The sequence below is a fragment of the Polypterus senegalus genome, chromosome 5 (genome assembly GCF_016835505.1).
Source record: "Polypterus senegalus isolate Bchr_013 chromosome 5, ASM1683550v1, whole genome shotgun sequence".
Lineage (NCBI taxonomy): Eukaryota > Metazoa > Chordata > Cladistia > Polypteriformes > Polypteridae > Polypterus > Polypterus senegalus.
This window is the reverse complement of record NC_053158.1, coordinates 130,983,140-131,001,501: the sequence shown is the minus strand read 5'-3', so window position 1 is coordinate 131,001,501 and position 18,362 is coordinate 130,983,140. Positions and strand designations below refer to the sequence as shown.

General features: G+C 41.6%; 1 protein-coding gene across 1 annotated transcript in view; it reads right to left on the bottom strand.

Annotated features, from left to right (window-relative positions):
• The window catches only part of fars2 (phenylalanyl-tRNA synthetase 2, mitochondrial), a 385,695-nt gene that overhangs the window by 319,527 nt on the left and 47,806 nt on the right, over positions 1-18,362 (bottom strand). Inside the window, exon 3 of the mRNA XM_039754115.1 lies at positions 17,305-17,465. Within this exon, the coding sequence (XP_039610049.1) occupies positions 17,305-17,465 (161 nt within the window). The remainder of the gene's footprint in view (positions 1-17,304; positions 17,466-18,362) is intronic.

Here is an 18,362-nt window from a genome sequence, read left to right as displayed (position 1 = left end):
TAAAACATACACATATTGAGATAGCAGATGCTCTAAATATCAATTTTTTGAGGTTTTCACAAGTGAGGGAGTGAATAACCTCACAGCAGTAAATGGAATTACAAAGGGGGTACTGAGTGATATAGAAATTGCAGAGGGAGAAGTACTGCTCAAATTAAACAGGCTGCAATCAAACAGATCTCCAGGACCAGATAATATTTACCCTTAAGTTCTAAAGAAGGTTAGTGAGTACATATATTAACCCTTGATGTATATTTTAGGATGTCACTGTGCAATGGTGAATTTCTGAAGGACTGGAAGATAGCAAATATTATCCCATTATATAAAAAGAGTGACTGGGAGGATCCAAGCAACTATAGGCCAGTAAGTTTAACGTACATCACAGTAAAATTAATGGAAGGAATGATTAAAGATAAGATTGAGCAGCACGTGGCAAGTACAGGAGTTTTTCTGAAGAGTCAGAATGGATTCAGAAGTAGGAGGTCATGGTTTACCAATATGCTGGAATTCTACGAGGAAGCAACAAAAGTGTATGATCAAAGTGGAGCATTTGATATTATTTATTTTGACTTTCAGAAGGCATTTCAGAAGCGCTTTGGCCACAGCATTCCTATGTTGTTTTAAATGTGCTATATAAATAAATTGACATTGACATTTGACAAGGTGCCACATAACAGGCTGACCATCAAACTAAAAGAAGTGGGAGTTCAGGGTGATGTTTTCAGATGGGTGCAGAATTGGCTCAGACAGAGGAAGCAGAGGGTGATGATGCAAGAAACCTCTTCAGAATTGACTGATGTTAAGAGTGGTGATCCACAGGGGTCAGTGCTAGGGTCGGTGCTATTTATAATATTTTATATATATATATATATATATATATATATATATGTATATATATGATTTGAATAGGAATATAAGTAACAAGCTGATTAAGTTTGCAGATGATACAGACATTTGGGCTTGGGTTTTTAACTCATTGACAGCAACATGTACATTGAATGATTTTTTTTTTCTTTGCTTATATGCTTGAATAAAAGTGCATGTGTTTATTTGAAATTTGGACTAAAGTCTTCACAAATTCTACACTTCATATCATTATTAGTACAACATGGAAAAACTTTCTGTTTTAGGTATGTGTTCAACATTGCTTGCCTCACATGTCCTGTCATCCTACACTTACACAGATCATTGTGGACACGAAACACACAAGAAATGTATGTATTCCAAATAATGATGTATTATTTACTCTATACAACTCCAGGCACCTCACACCCAGATAAACACACTTGAACACTGAGAATTTTGCGACTAACTTCAGCTCTGTTGGGTTAGCAGGGTGAGGGGGAGGAAGGGATAGCAGGTTGCTTGCTGCTTGTGCTGATTGACACATTTACAAAACAAAAGACTGTGATGAGGAGAGGTGCAAAGGAATTTAAGGTGGCCAGGGATTACAATTTTTTTTGTAGGCTTCAGGGATTCTAGAGTTAAAAGTGCAGAGACTTTTCAGTTTAGACAAAAGGAGATTAAGAGGTGACATGATTGAAGTGTTGAAAATTATGAAGGGAATTAGCACAATACATTAAGACTGTTATTTTAAAACAAGTTCATCAAGAACACAGACACACAACTGGAAATTTGTTAAAGAAACTTGTACGTTTTGTACACACATTAGAAAGTGCTTCTTTACACAGAGAACCATAGGCAAATATAATAAGCTGCCAAGTAGTGTGGTAGACCAAGGACTTTAGAGACTTTCAAAGGTAGACTTGATGTTATTTTAGAATAATTAAGTGGATAGGAACTGCAAGCTCTGTTGGGCTGAATGGCCTGTTCTCATCTAGATTGTTCTAATATGCTACTAAGGAGACTGGCATAAATATCATGCATCATGCTGAAGTGAAGGTGGAGATTATTACTATAGGTGATGCTTAGTGAACTGTAATGAGGTCAATAAATGGTGTTTCTTACAAGCTGAGGATTTATGATACTCAACTTGTAATAGTTTAATAAAGTTTACACTATGAGAACAGAAATAATCCAGCTAAATGGTAATGAATGTACTGCCAAGCAATTTCTGCATCCAAAATGCAGTACTGAGATTTGACTGGGGAGATGCTCTAATGATGATGATAAAGTTAAGCAGTAACTGTGGCTAAGATCATGATCACGAATGAACTTAAGGTTAATCAAAGCACAAGAAGAAAGAAAGAAAGAAAGAAAGAAAGAAAGAAAGAAAGAAAGAAAGACAGTCAACAAGTTAGAAAGAAACCATGAGTAGAGTTGAAGGGGTGGTTGTGGGGGCCTAGCCTCCCCCCTTACGGGGTACATTATGTTACTAAAATAAACCCGTAATAAAATGTGTTTTTTCCTCAAAGTTATTTTTTTTAATTGGGGTTGTATAGTGTAACTTTATATTCTGAACCATTCACAACATTTGACTTGGGACATTATGCAAATATGTAGCAATACAGCTATGACTCGAAAAATGTTATGTTATGTCATTTTCTAACCACCTTAATCCTGACCATTGTTTCAAGGAGTGCTGGAGCCTATCCTAGCTTGTATGTGGTACAAGGAAGGAAACAACTCTGGACAGGGCACCAGTCCATTGAATGGGGAACACACATACACACAATTTAGAGTCATCAATTCGCATGCACGTCTTTGAGCATTGATCAGACACCCTTGCAAACACAGAAAGAACATACGCACTCCACGAAGGGAAGACCAGGGGCATGAACCCTGGTCTCCTTACTGCAAGGAAGCAGTACTTTCACTGCGACACTGTGTTCCCCAAACATTAAAAATGTAATTGTTTTTTTATTTCTGCCTGCCCTGATAGATTTCACTCCACATTGGACAGGCATCTTAGGCTAAATGCAATCAGAAAATAAGGTTAAAATAAAAGATAAATAAAAGAACATATTAGTGAACCAAACAAACTAAATGAAGCATAAAAGGCAGACACTGAAGGAACACAGGACAGATGCAAGTTTTATATTTCAACATTTTTCAATGGAAAAGAAATACTCTTTCAGTACCTCTTTGCAGGAGCAGCTGCCAACTTTCCGTACAACATGCGCCACACACAGGCTTATGAACATTTAAAAGATCAAGCCTCAGCTATCCTGAAATCTCTCACTCTCCTGTCTCTCTTCCCCCAAACTCCCTTCACTCTGGACACTTTTCGCATATCAGGACATCCCTCAAGCCTCTAAGGACTTCTCCCCTTTTAAATAATTATACAGATGTCAATTCTGGGGCATATTTGATATTTTAAAAGAAGAATGGGAAGAAGAGGCTCTTCCCGCTACCAATATATTAGAATATATCATGCAATAGATTTGGAAAGATTCATTCTTTACTCAAAAGTCATATGGAAGAGGAGCAGCAGTACAGGTCCGATATTACGATTGAGGCATGTCTCTTCTTGAATTCTACCCGAGAGATCAGGTCATGGTTCTGGTTCCTACCTCCCACACTAAATTACTTTCCCACTGGCAAGGTCCTAAAGTTAAGGAGAGAAAAGGACTCATTGATTATCTGGTGAAACATCCCAATTGTTGACCGACCAAGCAGGTCTACCATGTAAATCTGCTGAAGCTATGGAAAGACAGGGATTCTGATTCCTCCTCCGGTCAGCCCTACTCAATCTTTGCTCAAAAATAACCCTAACTTTGGTGTGGATTTAAGTCCCAGAAAAAGACGGGAGCTTGAAGCAGTTATCCTGTCTGTCCCAGAGGTAGTGAGTGAAATGCCTGGAAGGACCTCTCTGATTGCGCATGATAATGTGACAGAACCTGGGGTTATAGTTCGAGAATGCCCATATCGCCTTCCCAAGGTAAAAACTGCTGAAATGGAGTTTGAGATCAAGTGCATGCTGGAACTAGGAGTGATCGAGGAAAGTCATAGCCCATGGTCCAGTCCCATCATTTTGGTCTGTAAGCCTGACGGGAGTTGGAGGTTTTACAATGACTTCCGTCGATTTAATCAGGTCTCCCAGTTTGATACTTATCCAATGCCATAATAGGACAACCTCCTCGAGAGGCTAGGACAGGCTAAATATTTGACCACTCTTGACATGACAAAGGGGTACTGGCAGTTTCCTTTAACAGACTCTGCAAAGACTAAGACTGCATTTAGCAGCCTAGTAGTCATTGGCAGTAATGTGTCCTTCCATTTGGGTTAAACAGGGCTCCTGTGACTTTCCAGCATCTGGTGGATAAAGTGCTCATAACTCCGTAGTGCTGCCTACCAGGATGACGTGGTCATCTACTCCAGCACATGGGAGGAACACCTACAGCAGGTCTGAGTGGTATTACAGACACTTGGTGAGGCTGGACCACAGATTAATCCCAAGAAATGCTTCTTTGGAAAGAACAAAGCCATGTATTTATGCAACCTGTTGGGTCGGGGTACCGTGAAGCCAGAGTGGTCCCAAAGTAGATGCCATATTGAAATGGTCCTATCCATGAACCAAGTGGCAAGTCCAAGCCTTTTTCGGCTTAGCGGGATACTACTGCCTGAGATACCCTTGACTGATTTGACAAAAAAAGAGGACCCAAACAATGTGGTATCAAAATGGTCCCAAAAAAGCTAGAAAAGAAGCTAAGGAAGGAATAGAAGGTAACGAAGGTAAAGAAAGTCATCACAATCGAAACGAAGAAGGAAATTGTGCAGAAATATGAGAGTGGCGTTACATTATTTTTTTATGGGAAAAATAGTCTTGAGTTATAACCATCCCTCGCGAACGAAGTCAAGGGTCCACTGTGTGTGTGTGTGTATATATATATATATATATATATATATATATATATATATATATATATATATATATATATATAGTGGAACCTCGGTTTACAAGTAACTTGGTTTCACGAGTGTTTTGCGCACGTCTCTGTCTCCTTATCTCATGGCACACTCACTCACTCTCTCTCTCTCTCTCTCTCTCTCTCTCTCTCTCTCTCTCTGGCAATCGTCTCCTATTCTCCGTAAGAGCGTATATTGTTTACTACAGCATTGTGACTGTGTGTGTGTGTGTGCGCACGTGTGTGCTGTGAAGTGCGAGTCCCCATCTTGCGCCCCAAAACACGAAGGTGAGCCTCAGTACTTTAACAACACCAGCTTTATTCAGCTTGAAACAGCAACCTCGCTGTTATTTATTGTAGCGGGATCTTTATAATGTTCCTTGTATCACCCATCGACGGCAGGCGCTTATAGCATGTCTGCGATCTTTTTGGATGTGCTTATACGGTGAACTGCTACAGCGCTGGGAGACTGCAATTGCTTTGGGATGCTCTTCCGCGTGTCGTCCCGTTGGGTGGAATCCCACAAGAGTTTAGAAACTCACTCACACCAGCCATGATTCTTTTAAAGGTAAAGTGCGGGTTAATTTGTTTTATGTATTTTTACTTTATATTTTGTATTAATCATTTTTATATGAATAGTTTTGGGTTGTGGAACGAATCACTCGAGTTTCCATTATTTCTTATGGGGAAATTCTCTTTGATATACGAGTGCTTTGTACTGCGAGCACGTTTCTGGAACAAATTATGCTCGCAAACCGAGGTTCCACTGTATATATATATATATATATATATATTATATATATTGTGGCAGTAGGGGGCAGTAGTGCACCCTCGAACCCTCAGGTACGACTCCTGACACCAGGTAACAGTCCAAGACCTTTTATTTTCTTTCCACAGTGCACCAAGCACCTTCCACACTCTTCACAAATAAACACACTCCAATAAACACAATAACCTCTCCTCCTCGCCCAGACACTTTGCTCCTCTCCCACCCAGCACAGCTCAGTGTCTGGACTGAGGCAGCGTCCTTTTATAGCCCCTGACCCGGAGGTGTTCCTGTCCCAGGAGTCCACAGTTCCCTACTCCTTCCGGGTCAGGGCAATAAGTCCATTACTTCAACCCGGGAGCACGCCATACCTTCCTGTCACATGACCGTGACGTACTCCCGGGTCATAAGGCACAACGGAGCCCATAAGTCCCCCCACAGCGACTCCTGGTGGCGCCCAAGGTATCCAGCAGGGCTGTGTATACACACCACAGAGTCCATAAGGCCCTGCTGGACCTCGAGCACGATCCGCTGTCTGGAGAGCTCCTCCTGTCGGCCTGGGGTGCGGACGGCCTCGGAAGCCGGCAGTCTTCCACAGTTCCCCCCCCTTAGTGACGACTTCTGGGGCGGAGCGTCCGGCCCGAAGGGCGTCCTCCTCCAGGAGGGCCAGCGTCATCCGGCCCTGAATGCGTTGTCCCTGTCCTCAGCGAACCTTGGAGGGACGGTGTACTTCCTGTCCCCCCGGGGACAATAGCGCCTCTCGTGGCCCGGTTGCCGGCAATTATAGCAGCGACGAAGCCCTCCCGGTTGCTTCCCTCTGCGGGACCAAAAACACCTCGGGAACTCCGTCAGCGTCAACTCCGCCCCTTCACCTGCCAGGGAGGGCATTACGGCCGCTTGGCTGCCCTCAAGCCTTCTCTTCATTATGTCGGTAGACCCACCTTTCCTTTGGGGATCTCCGCTTGATTTGGGGCTTGCGCTCAGCCTGAGACCCTCCATGGAAAGAGGGGAGCCTCTTTACTGTCTGCACACCCGTTTCCTTACGTTTACTAGGAGCGGCTTCATTAGCACCGTCTCGCCCGATGAACAGCACCAGTCAGCTGCACCGGCACGAGCGGCGCTTCCGCCGGCACTCCCATCACCGGCGTTACCCCGCATTTATGACCGGTCGGGTCCTCGGGAGCCGTACTGCTCCGGAAAGCCACGCCACGCCGCATGCCCCGGGCCGTTTGCTCCCGTCGCCGACCATTCGGTCATCATGCCCCAGTCCCTTGTCGGGCACACAGTGCTTTGACACGCGCTACTCATTCTCAGCGGTGCCCGATCGCACTGTGTCCCCTTACACTCTACGACACGGGAGGGACTCACCTGTACTCCCGCATCGATCATCTCCGGAGGTTCCCGGCCCAGCCGCTGCACGTAGTCCTGTAGACGCTTTAACGGGGCTGCAGCCGCGCTCCCAAGTCCTCCACACACGTTCCTTCAGCTGTTGTAAGTCCTGTAAGAAACGGTGCAGGGGCTCGAGGTATTTCTCGAGACCCCGTAAGTCCAAACAGTCAGTTATCACGGCCGGCTGCATTGTCGCTTCCGCGTTGAGCTTACCTTCCGGCCGGGAACCAATGAGCACGTCGCCTCCAGGCACGTGTTCCGCTGGGTCGCGCACAGGCTCCTGGGAGTTGGAGTCTTCAGAGGGACGGCTGGCTACTACAAGCCGCTGCGATCTGCCTTCTCCTTTACGCGGCAGACTCGCCAGCCACAACCCGTCCCTCTTTGTCGGCGGCTTTTCTTTCGGCGGCGCCCGCCGCCTTCCCTCCCTTCGAGGAGGCTCGGACCCGTTAGGGGCGACCGCCTCGTCGGCGGACTCGGATTTCCTCCACCGTCCGACACCCCGCGGTGACCAGTCTGTTGTCCCCAACCGCGGATGTCTCTAGCCGCCTTTCACCGCGACTTGCCTTCTGGGAGCCGCGGCCATTTTGCCGAGGCATGAGGCCGTCATCCAAGACGCCGCTGCAATCCTCCCGGCGGACGTCTGCAAAATAGGAAAAAAAAGACGGGACGTCGGGCGGTTTACCTGCAGCCGCCTCCGCAATGGAATGCGGCACCCCCGGACCGTCTAGGGAGTATGATGCGCTCGGCAATTGTCCGTGTCCCGGGTCTTTCGCGGCCCGGGCTTGTTTGGCCCGTATCAGCGCTCTGTCTTCCTCGCTCCCGGTCAGGAGGGTCCAGGACATCGCGGCGTCCGTCATGCCCTGCAGGCGGCTGGGACTGACCTTCTTTTTTCCCGTTTTCTTTCCCATGGTCCTGTAGAGCGGGATAGCACGCCGTGTTGCCGCTTCCTTGGCAGTGGGTGGTGTTGTGCACCTCCGTGTACAGATGGGGAATCCCCTGAGGGTTGTCTGCCCACACAAAATTTGTTTGTTATGCAGGTCCTCTGCCAACAGACGTTCGAATCCTGCCGACACGCCAGTGTGGCAGTAGGGGGCAGTAGTGCACCCTCGAACCCTCAGGTACGACTCCTGACACCAGGTAACAGTCCAAGACCTTTTATTTTCTTTCCACAGTGCACCAAGCACCTTCCACACTCTTCACAAATAAACACACTCCAATAAACACAATAACCTCTCCTCCTCGCCCAGACACTTTGCTCCTCTCCCACCCAGCACAGCTCAGTGTCTGGACTGAGGCAGCGTCCTTTTATAGCCCCTGACCCGGAGGTGTTCCTGTCCCAGGAGTCCACAGTTCCCTACTCCTTCCGGGTCAGGGCAATAAGTCCATTACTTCAACCCGGGAGCACGCCATACCTTCCTGTCACATGACCGTGACGTACTCCCGGGTCATAAGGCACAACGGAGCCCATAAGTCCCCCCACAGCGACTCCTGGTGGCGCCCAAGGTATCCAGCAGGGCTGTGTATACACACCACAGAGTCCATAAGGCCCTGCTGGACCTCGGAGCACGATCCCGCTGTCTGGAGAGCTCCTCCTGTCGGCCTGGGTGTGCGGACCGGCCTCGGAAGCCGGCAGTCTTCCACAATATATATATATATATATATATACACAGTATATTGTCACACACGTGCGATTAGGAGGCAGCTAAAGGGCTTAAATAACGGTAATACTACGCCAGACCTGGTGGTAGCAGAGTGTGCTGACTGTCTCTCTGTCTCTTGCAGACCATTCCTGGGAAATTCCATCTGGTTTCGGCGCCACTGATGATGTCAATTCCGGTCCATAAGACGTCACTTCTGGTTCCAGCATGGATTACCTAATTTCCTATTCCAGCACTTAAAACCACCATCTTACCTCCACTTAATTAGCTCTGTTTTGGACTCTGTCTTGTAAACAGCTCAACTCTTTCAAACCTTTTTGCAGCCAGGATCATATTATACGGGTGGCTGCCCCAAACCTTTGTGACTGTCTGGAGTTAATTTGTTTATATATATATATATATATATATATATATATATATATACAGTACAGGCCAAAAGTTTGGACACACCTCCTCATTCAATGTGTTTTCTTTATTTTCATGACCATTTACAGCACTCCATCACTCTCCTTCTTGGTCAAATAGCCCTTACACAACCTGGAGGTATGTTTGGGGTTATTGTCCTGTTGAAAAATAAATGATCGTCCAACTAACCTGACTTCTGCACAACACAACTGCTGGTCCCAACCCCATTGATAAAGCAAGAAATTCCACTAAATAACCCTGATAAGGCACACCTGTGAAGTGAAAACCATTTCAGGTGACTACCTGTTGAAGCTCATCGAGAGAATGCCAAGAGTGTGCAAAGCAGTAATCAGAGCAAAGGGTGGCTATTTTGAAGAAACTAGAATATAAAACATGTTTTCAGTTATTTCACCTTTTTTGTTAAGTACATAACTCCACATGTGTTCATTTATAGTTTTGATGCCTTCAGTGAGAATCTACCAATGTAAATGGTCATGAAAATAAAGAAAACACATTGAATGAGGAGGTGTGTCCAAACTTTTGGCCTGTACTGTATATGTATTTATATATATATATAAAATATATGTTTACTTAATTTTACAGCTAAATTAAAAAAAATCCTTTTAATTTTCTTTACAGCTATTGAAAAAACATCTAGAAAAACAATCATAAACACAATTCTATGCTAGGTATAGTTTCACATCCCAGCTACATAAATATTCAAATATACTATACTGTCAACTGTGAAATTTTTGAGATGAAACCTTCCTTTGCTTAAATTTTACATCCTTTTGGCACCAGAGATAATTAATGAAATCAAATATCTCCATAATAAAATGTTTCAATAATCTCAAATGTTCAATTCTCACAGCAATGGCAAAATTAATATAGAAAATATATATTCAGGAGGAGTGAAAGTTGACATTTATTGTATTCATTAAACTAGGATTTAATGATATTACATGAGTCTATAGCAGAGCACTTTTCAGGGAGAGAAGCAGCTATTTTAAATAATTTCTTTTGTTATAAGATGGATGGTTAGCCCAAGGGTAGAAGTTGTTCAGAGATGTTTTATTAAGCTTATCAGCCATATATGGAAAAATATAGCAACATGGCAGATCTTGTAACCATTCAAAATCATCAGCAAACAGTACAAATTATATACTTTATTTTAAATAAAGTACAGAGCTACAAGAAGGGGACCTGTTAGGGCCCACTCCTACTATAAGAATAATTCTATTCTGATTATATGGAAAGCAGGTTTTCATTCAGAATTAAAGTTCCTGCATCATTTGATTTTTATCCTTTCCCCCTGCTTTCAGTTTTATTCTTCATCTCCCACGCCCCATGGTCTCTTTCCTTTTCTACGAAGGAGCTACTGACTGATGTTTTGTGACTACTGTCTCAGTAAACTTTAGTAGTAAATAGTCAGTGAAGATCAAGTGTAATGCATCATTCATGTACTTTTGGGAGTAAGGCTATCCACAAAAACCAATGACACACACAGGGCCAGTATTCAGTAAGATTCTATAGCTCTAATGCACTTTTCCTCTATAACATACAAGGGATAATGGAATTGTCTTCAAACACCAGAACTCTAAAAATAAGAATGATAATCCCTGCACCCAAAACAAAAGGACAATGTATAGTGCTTGGCAGTTTAGTTGTTTCTTCACTAAGTAGGAATCAACAGGTAAACTCCAGTTCAAATCCGGACCAAAACGAAATTTCATTTAAACCGTGTACAAAACAAAAAAATCAGTTACTTTGATTATTTGTTGTTAGCGTAGAGAAAAAAAATAGTGCTATCTAAACTGTCTTTAAAGAACCAGGTACTGTTGCTCATGTATCTGGATCAGTCACAGAAGATGTAACGTTCTGTGTTTAGTGCTCTGTCTGCCACTTCAGACATCATCAAATCAAATCAAATCAAATCATTAAACTCCACCTTAAGCATCCAACTTCACTGTTCAGGAGGCTGCTGAAAGAATATTCTCACAAATTGACAACGGTGAAAACTCAGCAGAAAAAATAAAAATGATGTGTTCAAAAATGTTCAGCATAAAGAAATAGAATGTTGACAATGAAAACTGGGCAGCCATCCATTATGCAACCCGTTATATCTACAGGGTCACGGGGGTCTGCTGGAGCCAAACCCAGCCAACACAGGGTGCAAGGCAGGAAACAAACCCCAGGCAGGGCGCCAGCCCACCGCAGGGCACACACACACGCACACACCAAGCACACACTAGGGACAATTTAGAATCGCCAATGCACCTAACCTGCATGTCTTTGGACTGTGAGAGGAAACTGGACATTTAAGGACAATTTGTCATGAAACAGTTGCTGTTTTACAAAGTAGTAAAGTGAAAAGCCACTATGACAAAAAGTAAATGCACACATTTTTAGAAGAACTATTACCAAGGCACTGAAGTAAAAAATAAAATAAATAATCACAGAATGAAATCAGCTGAAGTAATCATATCACACTACAAGGAGAATAATTATTAACACTAGGGGTCATCACACCCTGCTTGGTTTGCTTGCCAATCCATTTCCCCCCCGCCAGCGCTATGCGCCTTTGTAATCTCGTCTTTATTCGATCAGCTGCTGGCTTGATGCTGCTGCCGTGCCGTGTAATCTCCATTTTGCGCGGCGCTTTGAACATTTAAAAGCCTGTACAGCAGCTGTCCTTTTGTCTCACTGCCTTGTCTCTCTTCTCTCCCAGACATCCTCAAACACTATTCGATCACTTTTCACTGTTCGGTTATTTCACCAAGCAATATTTTCCATTTGTTTGTGCTAATGCAATGTTTACACTCATTTTTGTGAGACTTTCGCATTGTCCTTCTTCCATTATCTCTACCCTGCTCTTCATGTGTATCACGGGACTTCCAAAGGTTGCAAGTATGACGTGACTTGACCGTCTCGTGGGACGTGAAAGTGTCTCTCTTTAAAAGATCTCTCTGCAAAAGATCACGTCTCGTTGCAGGAAAAAAGTATTGTATTGTTGCAAGTTTTTTTTTTTTATAATAGAGAGACAATGACTCTGCATGAGTGTGCAATGGAAGCCTTGTTAAGAGTTATGTGGGTCTTAAGCAAGCATAAGAAACCTTTCTTTGGTACATAAATAGTTAAAGAATGCATGAATGAAGTGACACAAGCTATGTTTGATGGAAAACAAAAGGATGCAATGCCAGAAAAAATAAATCAAACACCTTGGTCAGCTTCCAGTGTAGCAAGACAAACTGAAATACTTGAGCAGATTTACTTTAGCAACTTAGTTATGCTATTAAAAAGGGAAAATTTATTTTGTTAGCTTGGGATGAATCAACAGATATCACAGATAACATCTAATAAAGACAATCTTGCATTATGAAAAAAGGCAGAGTTGTGTGGGGATGTCTTTATGGCTACACAAAATAAGAATATATTTATGAAGCAAAAATGTACATGTTGAGTGAGAAAGACCAGACGCATGTATTGTCAATAGCTAATGATGGAGCAACATCCATGACAGGAAATGAGAAGGGACTTGTGAAACACATGAAAGATCATCATCCAGACTTGATATCCTATTACTGCATAATCCACCAGACAGTTTTGTGTTCCAGTCCAGGAGAAAAGTCATCAGAAGTTATGACATCGGTGATGAAAGACATCTAATATTTGAAAGCCTCATCTACACTGCAGAATCGTTTATTGAGCACATTCCAGGCAGAAGTTAGTGAAAAATATGATGATTTGTTTCTCCACAATAATATTAGATGGCTCAGCACAGGCAGGCTATTGGAACATTTTTGGGTCACTAAGAAAGAACTGGTAAATTTTCTGACTGGACAGAAAAATGCAAAGCTAACGAGTTTGTGGGTGTTATGCAGAAAGAAAAGACAATAGCAGCTGCTTATTTGTTTGATATAATATCCCACCTCACTGACCTAAATGTCAAGTTCCAGATTAGAAACACAAAAAAATGTTACCTCAGGTCAGCAGTGTGTTTTTTTTTCCAGAGAAAACTGTAAGTATGTAAATATGACATGGGCAGGCACCATGCACCAATTCCCAAAACTTTTGACACAAAGAAAAGGAAAACCTTACCATCAGAATTATGCTGAGAAATTGACTTGAAACTTTTAAAACTTGATTTAAAGACTTTAGCCATGGAAAATTAGTTCCTACTGGATTAAGCAAGTTATAAAATGACTTGGCACATAACTGTTGTCACACATGTGCATGGGAGGCAGCTAAAGGGCTTGAGTAAGGACAGTTCCGAGACATACCGGGATGTGGCAGAGTGCACTGACTCTTTTTCTCCCTTGCCTGCAGACCATTCACAGGAGATTCCACCTGGTCCTCTTGACGTCACTTCCGGGACCAAGCCAATGGAAGGAGACCTTGCCGGCTCTGGCCCCTGTGATGTCACGTCCTGGCTCGCACCAATGGCAGAAGACCTACAGGAGCCCGACCCCTTTGACTTCACTTCCTGTCTTCCCCTTTCAAAGCCTCCACCTTTTCCCTATTCCCTCAGTTCTGTTTTGGACTCGGTTTTGTGCACATCAGTGCTGTATTTATTGAAAAACTATTTTGCAACCAGGAAACCAGATTATATGGGTGGCTGCCCCAAACCTTTATATGACTCTGTCTCAAGTTTGTGACACTGTTATAAAGTGCCTGTTCAATGCTTCATTTATTATTTTTTTTTATTTCAGTAGGAACAGATATTTATTATGATTTATTTAACCTTTCATAATAAAGTTGCTTAGCAGTGCCATGAAATCTTGAAGATTTTCCTTTATTCTGCAGTACACTTGTTATATACTTTAAAGAACCTATGAGATAGTAAGGAGCCTGCAATACTACAAAACAAACCTTAGGCATAATGTTTTATGATTTTGCTTTTTTCCTTAACAGTCAATATTCTAGGCAAGCTATGCACTTTTTAAAAGCTTTATTAAATGAGTATGCTAACAATGCTTTTTCATCTGCATTGCCATTTCTTATTAACAAACTGTAGCAAACAAAAACAGAACATTACAAATAAAGAATGGTAAAATATATTTCTAATGCTCTATATATTTTGTTTTTTTAATATTATAATATACAAGAGACATGTTCAATGGTTTCAAAGAAATTTCCTCCATTTCAGTGAATGTAATGACAGAAACTGAAACAAAAGAACAGTGAAGGTATCGAAAGCTGTGATTGAGAGCTACAGGCCCTTTTTCAAAGGAAGAAGAGAACAAAAACTCACTTTTTTCCAAGGGATTGTGAACAAGATCATTTAATTGGTCCTCCTGATGTTTCCTAGTCAATACTGAATGGCTAAAAGCCAGCCTGCATTAGAAGGTACCCACAATCAAAAGAGTTCATATCCAGAGTTTCAAACATGAGTGTTTCAGCTTGTTCCTCTAGACTAAATATTATGCAGCATAAAAATCCTGCATGCTTTTATTTCATATCAAGTAAAATTCTCAAAATCGAGTAAAATACTCAAAAGGCGAGACAAAATAAATCCATGAGAGTTCAAGTAAGTGGAAGAAAGCCGGTACTCCAAAAAAGCAATAAGGAATTAAAAAACAGCATCAATCCAACTACTGAACCCACATGATTCAACTCACGGTCACGGGCCAAGCACCATAAGGGGAAATAACAAATCCATTCTTGATGGAATGCCAGTGCATCACGAGGCACACACAAATTCCAACCCATGTTTAGTCATACCGGGCAAGTTTAGCTTCTTGAAGTAAATAAACCTGTATGTCTTTGGAACATAGTAGGAAAGCTGAAGTACAGTTACAAATTAATACAGACCCAGAAGGGAAATGCAGACTTCACATACACAGTGACAAAGCCAGAATCTAAACCTGGAACTCAAGAACTGTTAACTAGATGTGCAAACCACTGAATCACAAAGGTTTTTCCTAAAGAAAACATAAAAAAACAGTAATGGCTGAAGAGTCACCTTTTTCTGCCATAGCAGTGTGAACCAGTGAGTTTAAAAATGCAATATAAACTTATTCATACAGAATTATATAAAAGTAAGTAAACATGTTAGTGAAGAAGCTGAACGAAAGAAGTCACGGTTAGTGAAAGAAATTATTCAAGAACAGATATCACAACAAAAATTAACAGTATATAAACGTTTACAATGTTCTTCATAAAGCTCCAAGATGCCACCCAAACGCCCTGTACCTTCTAAGGCTTCTGGCAATGAACCTAAGCACCAGAAAAAGTTTAAGACGGTCCAGGAGAAGGCTGAACTACTGGATTTGCTCCCAGAACTAAAAAGTTATGCCGCAGTAGCCACCTGAGGAGCTGTAAATCCTCAGCTTTGCAGTGCAGTCATTATCTTCATTACACACCTTCATCATACTGCACAGCTAATTCATCATCATCACCATCATCTTCAATCACTATCATTCATTATTGGTGAGTTCCGCACTGCTCAGGTCACCCTTTTGGTCATAATAATCTGACCAGTATAGTTGGCAGATGTCCCCCAGCCCTCAGGGATGCTTTAAAGATGACTGCTCGATAATAATCCAGTTAAATCTAGTTCAGTGTTTCCCCATTGACTTTAATGCAGTTCGCCAAGTAAATATCATGAACATTTCTGTGATTTCAGGGAACTCAAAGTGAAATGAACTTGGTAATGTCTGCTCATCATTAGTGATGAGTCAACAACACAACATGGGATGCTTTTTGGTGAGCAAGAGGAGAAGCTGTATCTAAATCATTCTCTCTGCTGGTAAAGGGTGGTTTCTTTTACCCCTGCTAGGTTGTGGGGAGTTAGGACCTGTGGAGGTGCTGACTGGCAATGCATAAGAGTCTTTACTACTCTCCTGTGCTTACATACCCTTTACACACTAACACACTTACCTACCCATCCATACACTAAGGACCACATGGCAAAGACAAATAAATTAGTTTCAGGTTCTGCACCTTAGCCTGAGGCAACAACACAGCCACTCCACACTGTATAATAATATACAAATATCTTTAAAGGCTTAGTATTTTAAAAAACTGCTTACTCTTATGATAATAAACAAAAAATGACATACCTGCTAACCATCCAGGCAAACATTTTATTTCTCCTGTTTACATGTTACTGTGTAACAAGCTCGAAAATAACTGTCAAATATATCTGGTTTTAGAAGCTTTTGCCCAAATTGGAAACAACAATTAGAAACACAAAAGCCTTGAGTGTATCAACAAAGCCCTTCCTCACAAAGAGCTGTGCATCGGAGCAAGAAGGGGTGAGCTGACTGTGAAGGCATCCTATAATTCTAAAAGAAAAAGCAGTAAATGAAAAAGCTTTTAAGACCTTTAAGCTTAAAAAAAAACAACTCTAGACAAACTAAGAGAAGCCTCTTCAGTGTTATTGTGTTTGTCTCACTTGGTTTACATGCCATATTTCACGTCAATACATAAGCAGTCACACTATTTCTATAATGCTTGTGCTTATTAATAAATTGTGTTATTCTTTTTCTTAAAGCAAGTGTGTTTCAGTTACCTTTATACATGCAATCATAAATGTAGATATACATACACTCCCACTGAGAAAAGGTATCAAAATTAAAGTAGGACTCTTACCAAAAATGCTTTATTTATTATTAGCAATACCTATATAAAAGCTAGTGACTAATTCAATCCACCCATTCATCTTGCACACACAAGCAAAGTATAAATAGTCTGAATATAGTAAAGACAATTTTACAATTTTTGTGTAAAATATTTAGATATTTTTTGGAAAATACACACTAGTAAACAAAGCGCATTAATGAATGCAAACTATGTGACTCATGTAGTTATATGATAATTATAGGTTCATAGTGTTATCATTGTCACACATACAAAGAACAGTGAGATTTTTACTTGCACACCGCTCACTTGTACCACTAATTTGTATGCAACACATCAGAACTCTCTGTCGCCATGATTATTAATCTTTTGATCCAAAATAAAAAGGCATAGTATAATAGAACCAAATGCAGATTTCCATTCCATGTCTGCAATTCAGATTTTTAACAGTTGATCCTTCAGAGCTACAGCCACAGAAGAAAGCAGCAAGTGCAATGCTTAAATGCAAACTATACAGGGTGCCAGTGCATTACTGGGCACTACCATTTACGCAAGTGCAAACTTGAGATGAACACTGACTTAGACACAATACATTTGGCCTGCATGGGGAATGAAAGGTACCAGAGAAAAGAATTAGATGTTGAGAAGCCTTAGGCAAAAGTACCCATTACAAGTCTTAACATTTGGACAGTTTTACCTGAAAGAGGACTTTTTGGTCAATATGTGGAATATCGAATTGCTTCAGGAAACGCTCATCCTCACTCCAAAAGAGCCGGATATCTGGGATGTTATACAAGATCATTGAAAGTCGCTCCAGTCCCAATCCAAATGCCCATCCTATCTTGTTATGAGCACCAGCTACAGATAGAAAATATAACAAAAAAAAAAAATGAATTATAAATATTATGAAAAGATTTAACAGATGTCAGTCAGCCACAAAGAGTCAAAAATATTTTTTTCCGGAAATAGGTAACAATTAGGACAGGCACAGAGACACAAATAAAAAGAACAGCATAAACCCTTTCACCTGTTAGCAGAGGAGTCAGGAAAATTACCAAGAACAAAAAGTACCTTAAGTATAAATAAAAGAATTATCTTGAAAAATAAAAAGTGAGAATTCCCCAGAGAAATTAAGGTTGACATTTTCAGCAGCAGAGAAGACAATACAGTGCAGTGTATAGTAATATAACATCTCTGTGTAACCCCAATAAATTGGAAGAAATGTGGCAAAATCTGAAAGATTAAAGCAAAACCATAAAAAAGGATTTCTTATAATATAGTATAGTAAATATCAAAAATACCATGCTATAAAAAACTTCGAGAATTACTTCTGAATTTTCAACAGGTACCTAAGGATTGCAAGCATTTCACCCCTTAACCTGAACACTTCACTTGATGGTCCAGCGAAAACTACATTAGTCTTCACCTACAGAAGGGTTCCAAATTTGGGATCTTGTAAGCCATAACCAAGAGTTGACTTTGCTGCTCTGATGGTGCACCTCCCTGGAAATTTCCATATGGGTTACACCTATAGCAGCCTTCTCCAAGCACTTTGTGGCAACCTATCAGAATGTAGTTAAGGATAGAGGGATACACCACACTGCTTACAAGATCATCGTCCTCTTTGCCCCATATCTTTTGGTTATTTGTGGTTGGCAAGAGGTCAGCCACGGCATGCAGGAGGAAGCTCAGTTTTCCCTGGTCAGTACTCTAGAGCTCTTTTCAAGATAACAGACACTCAAGTTCCTTGTCCCA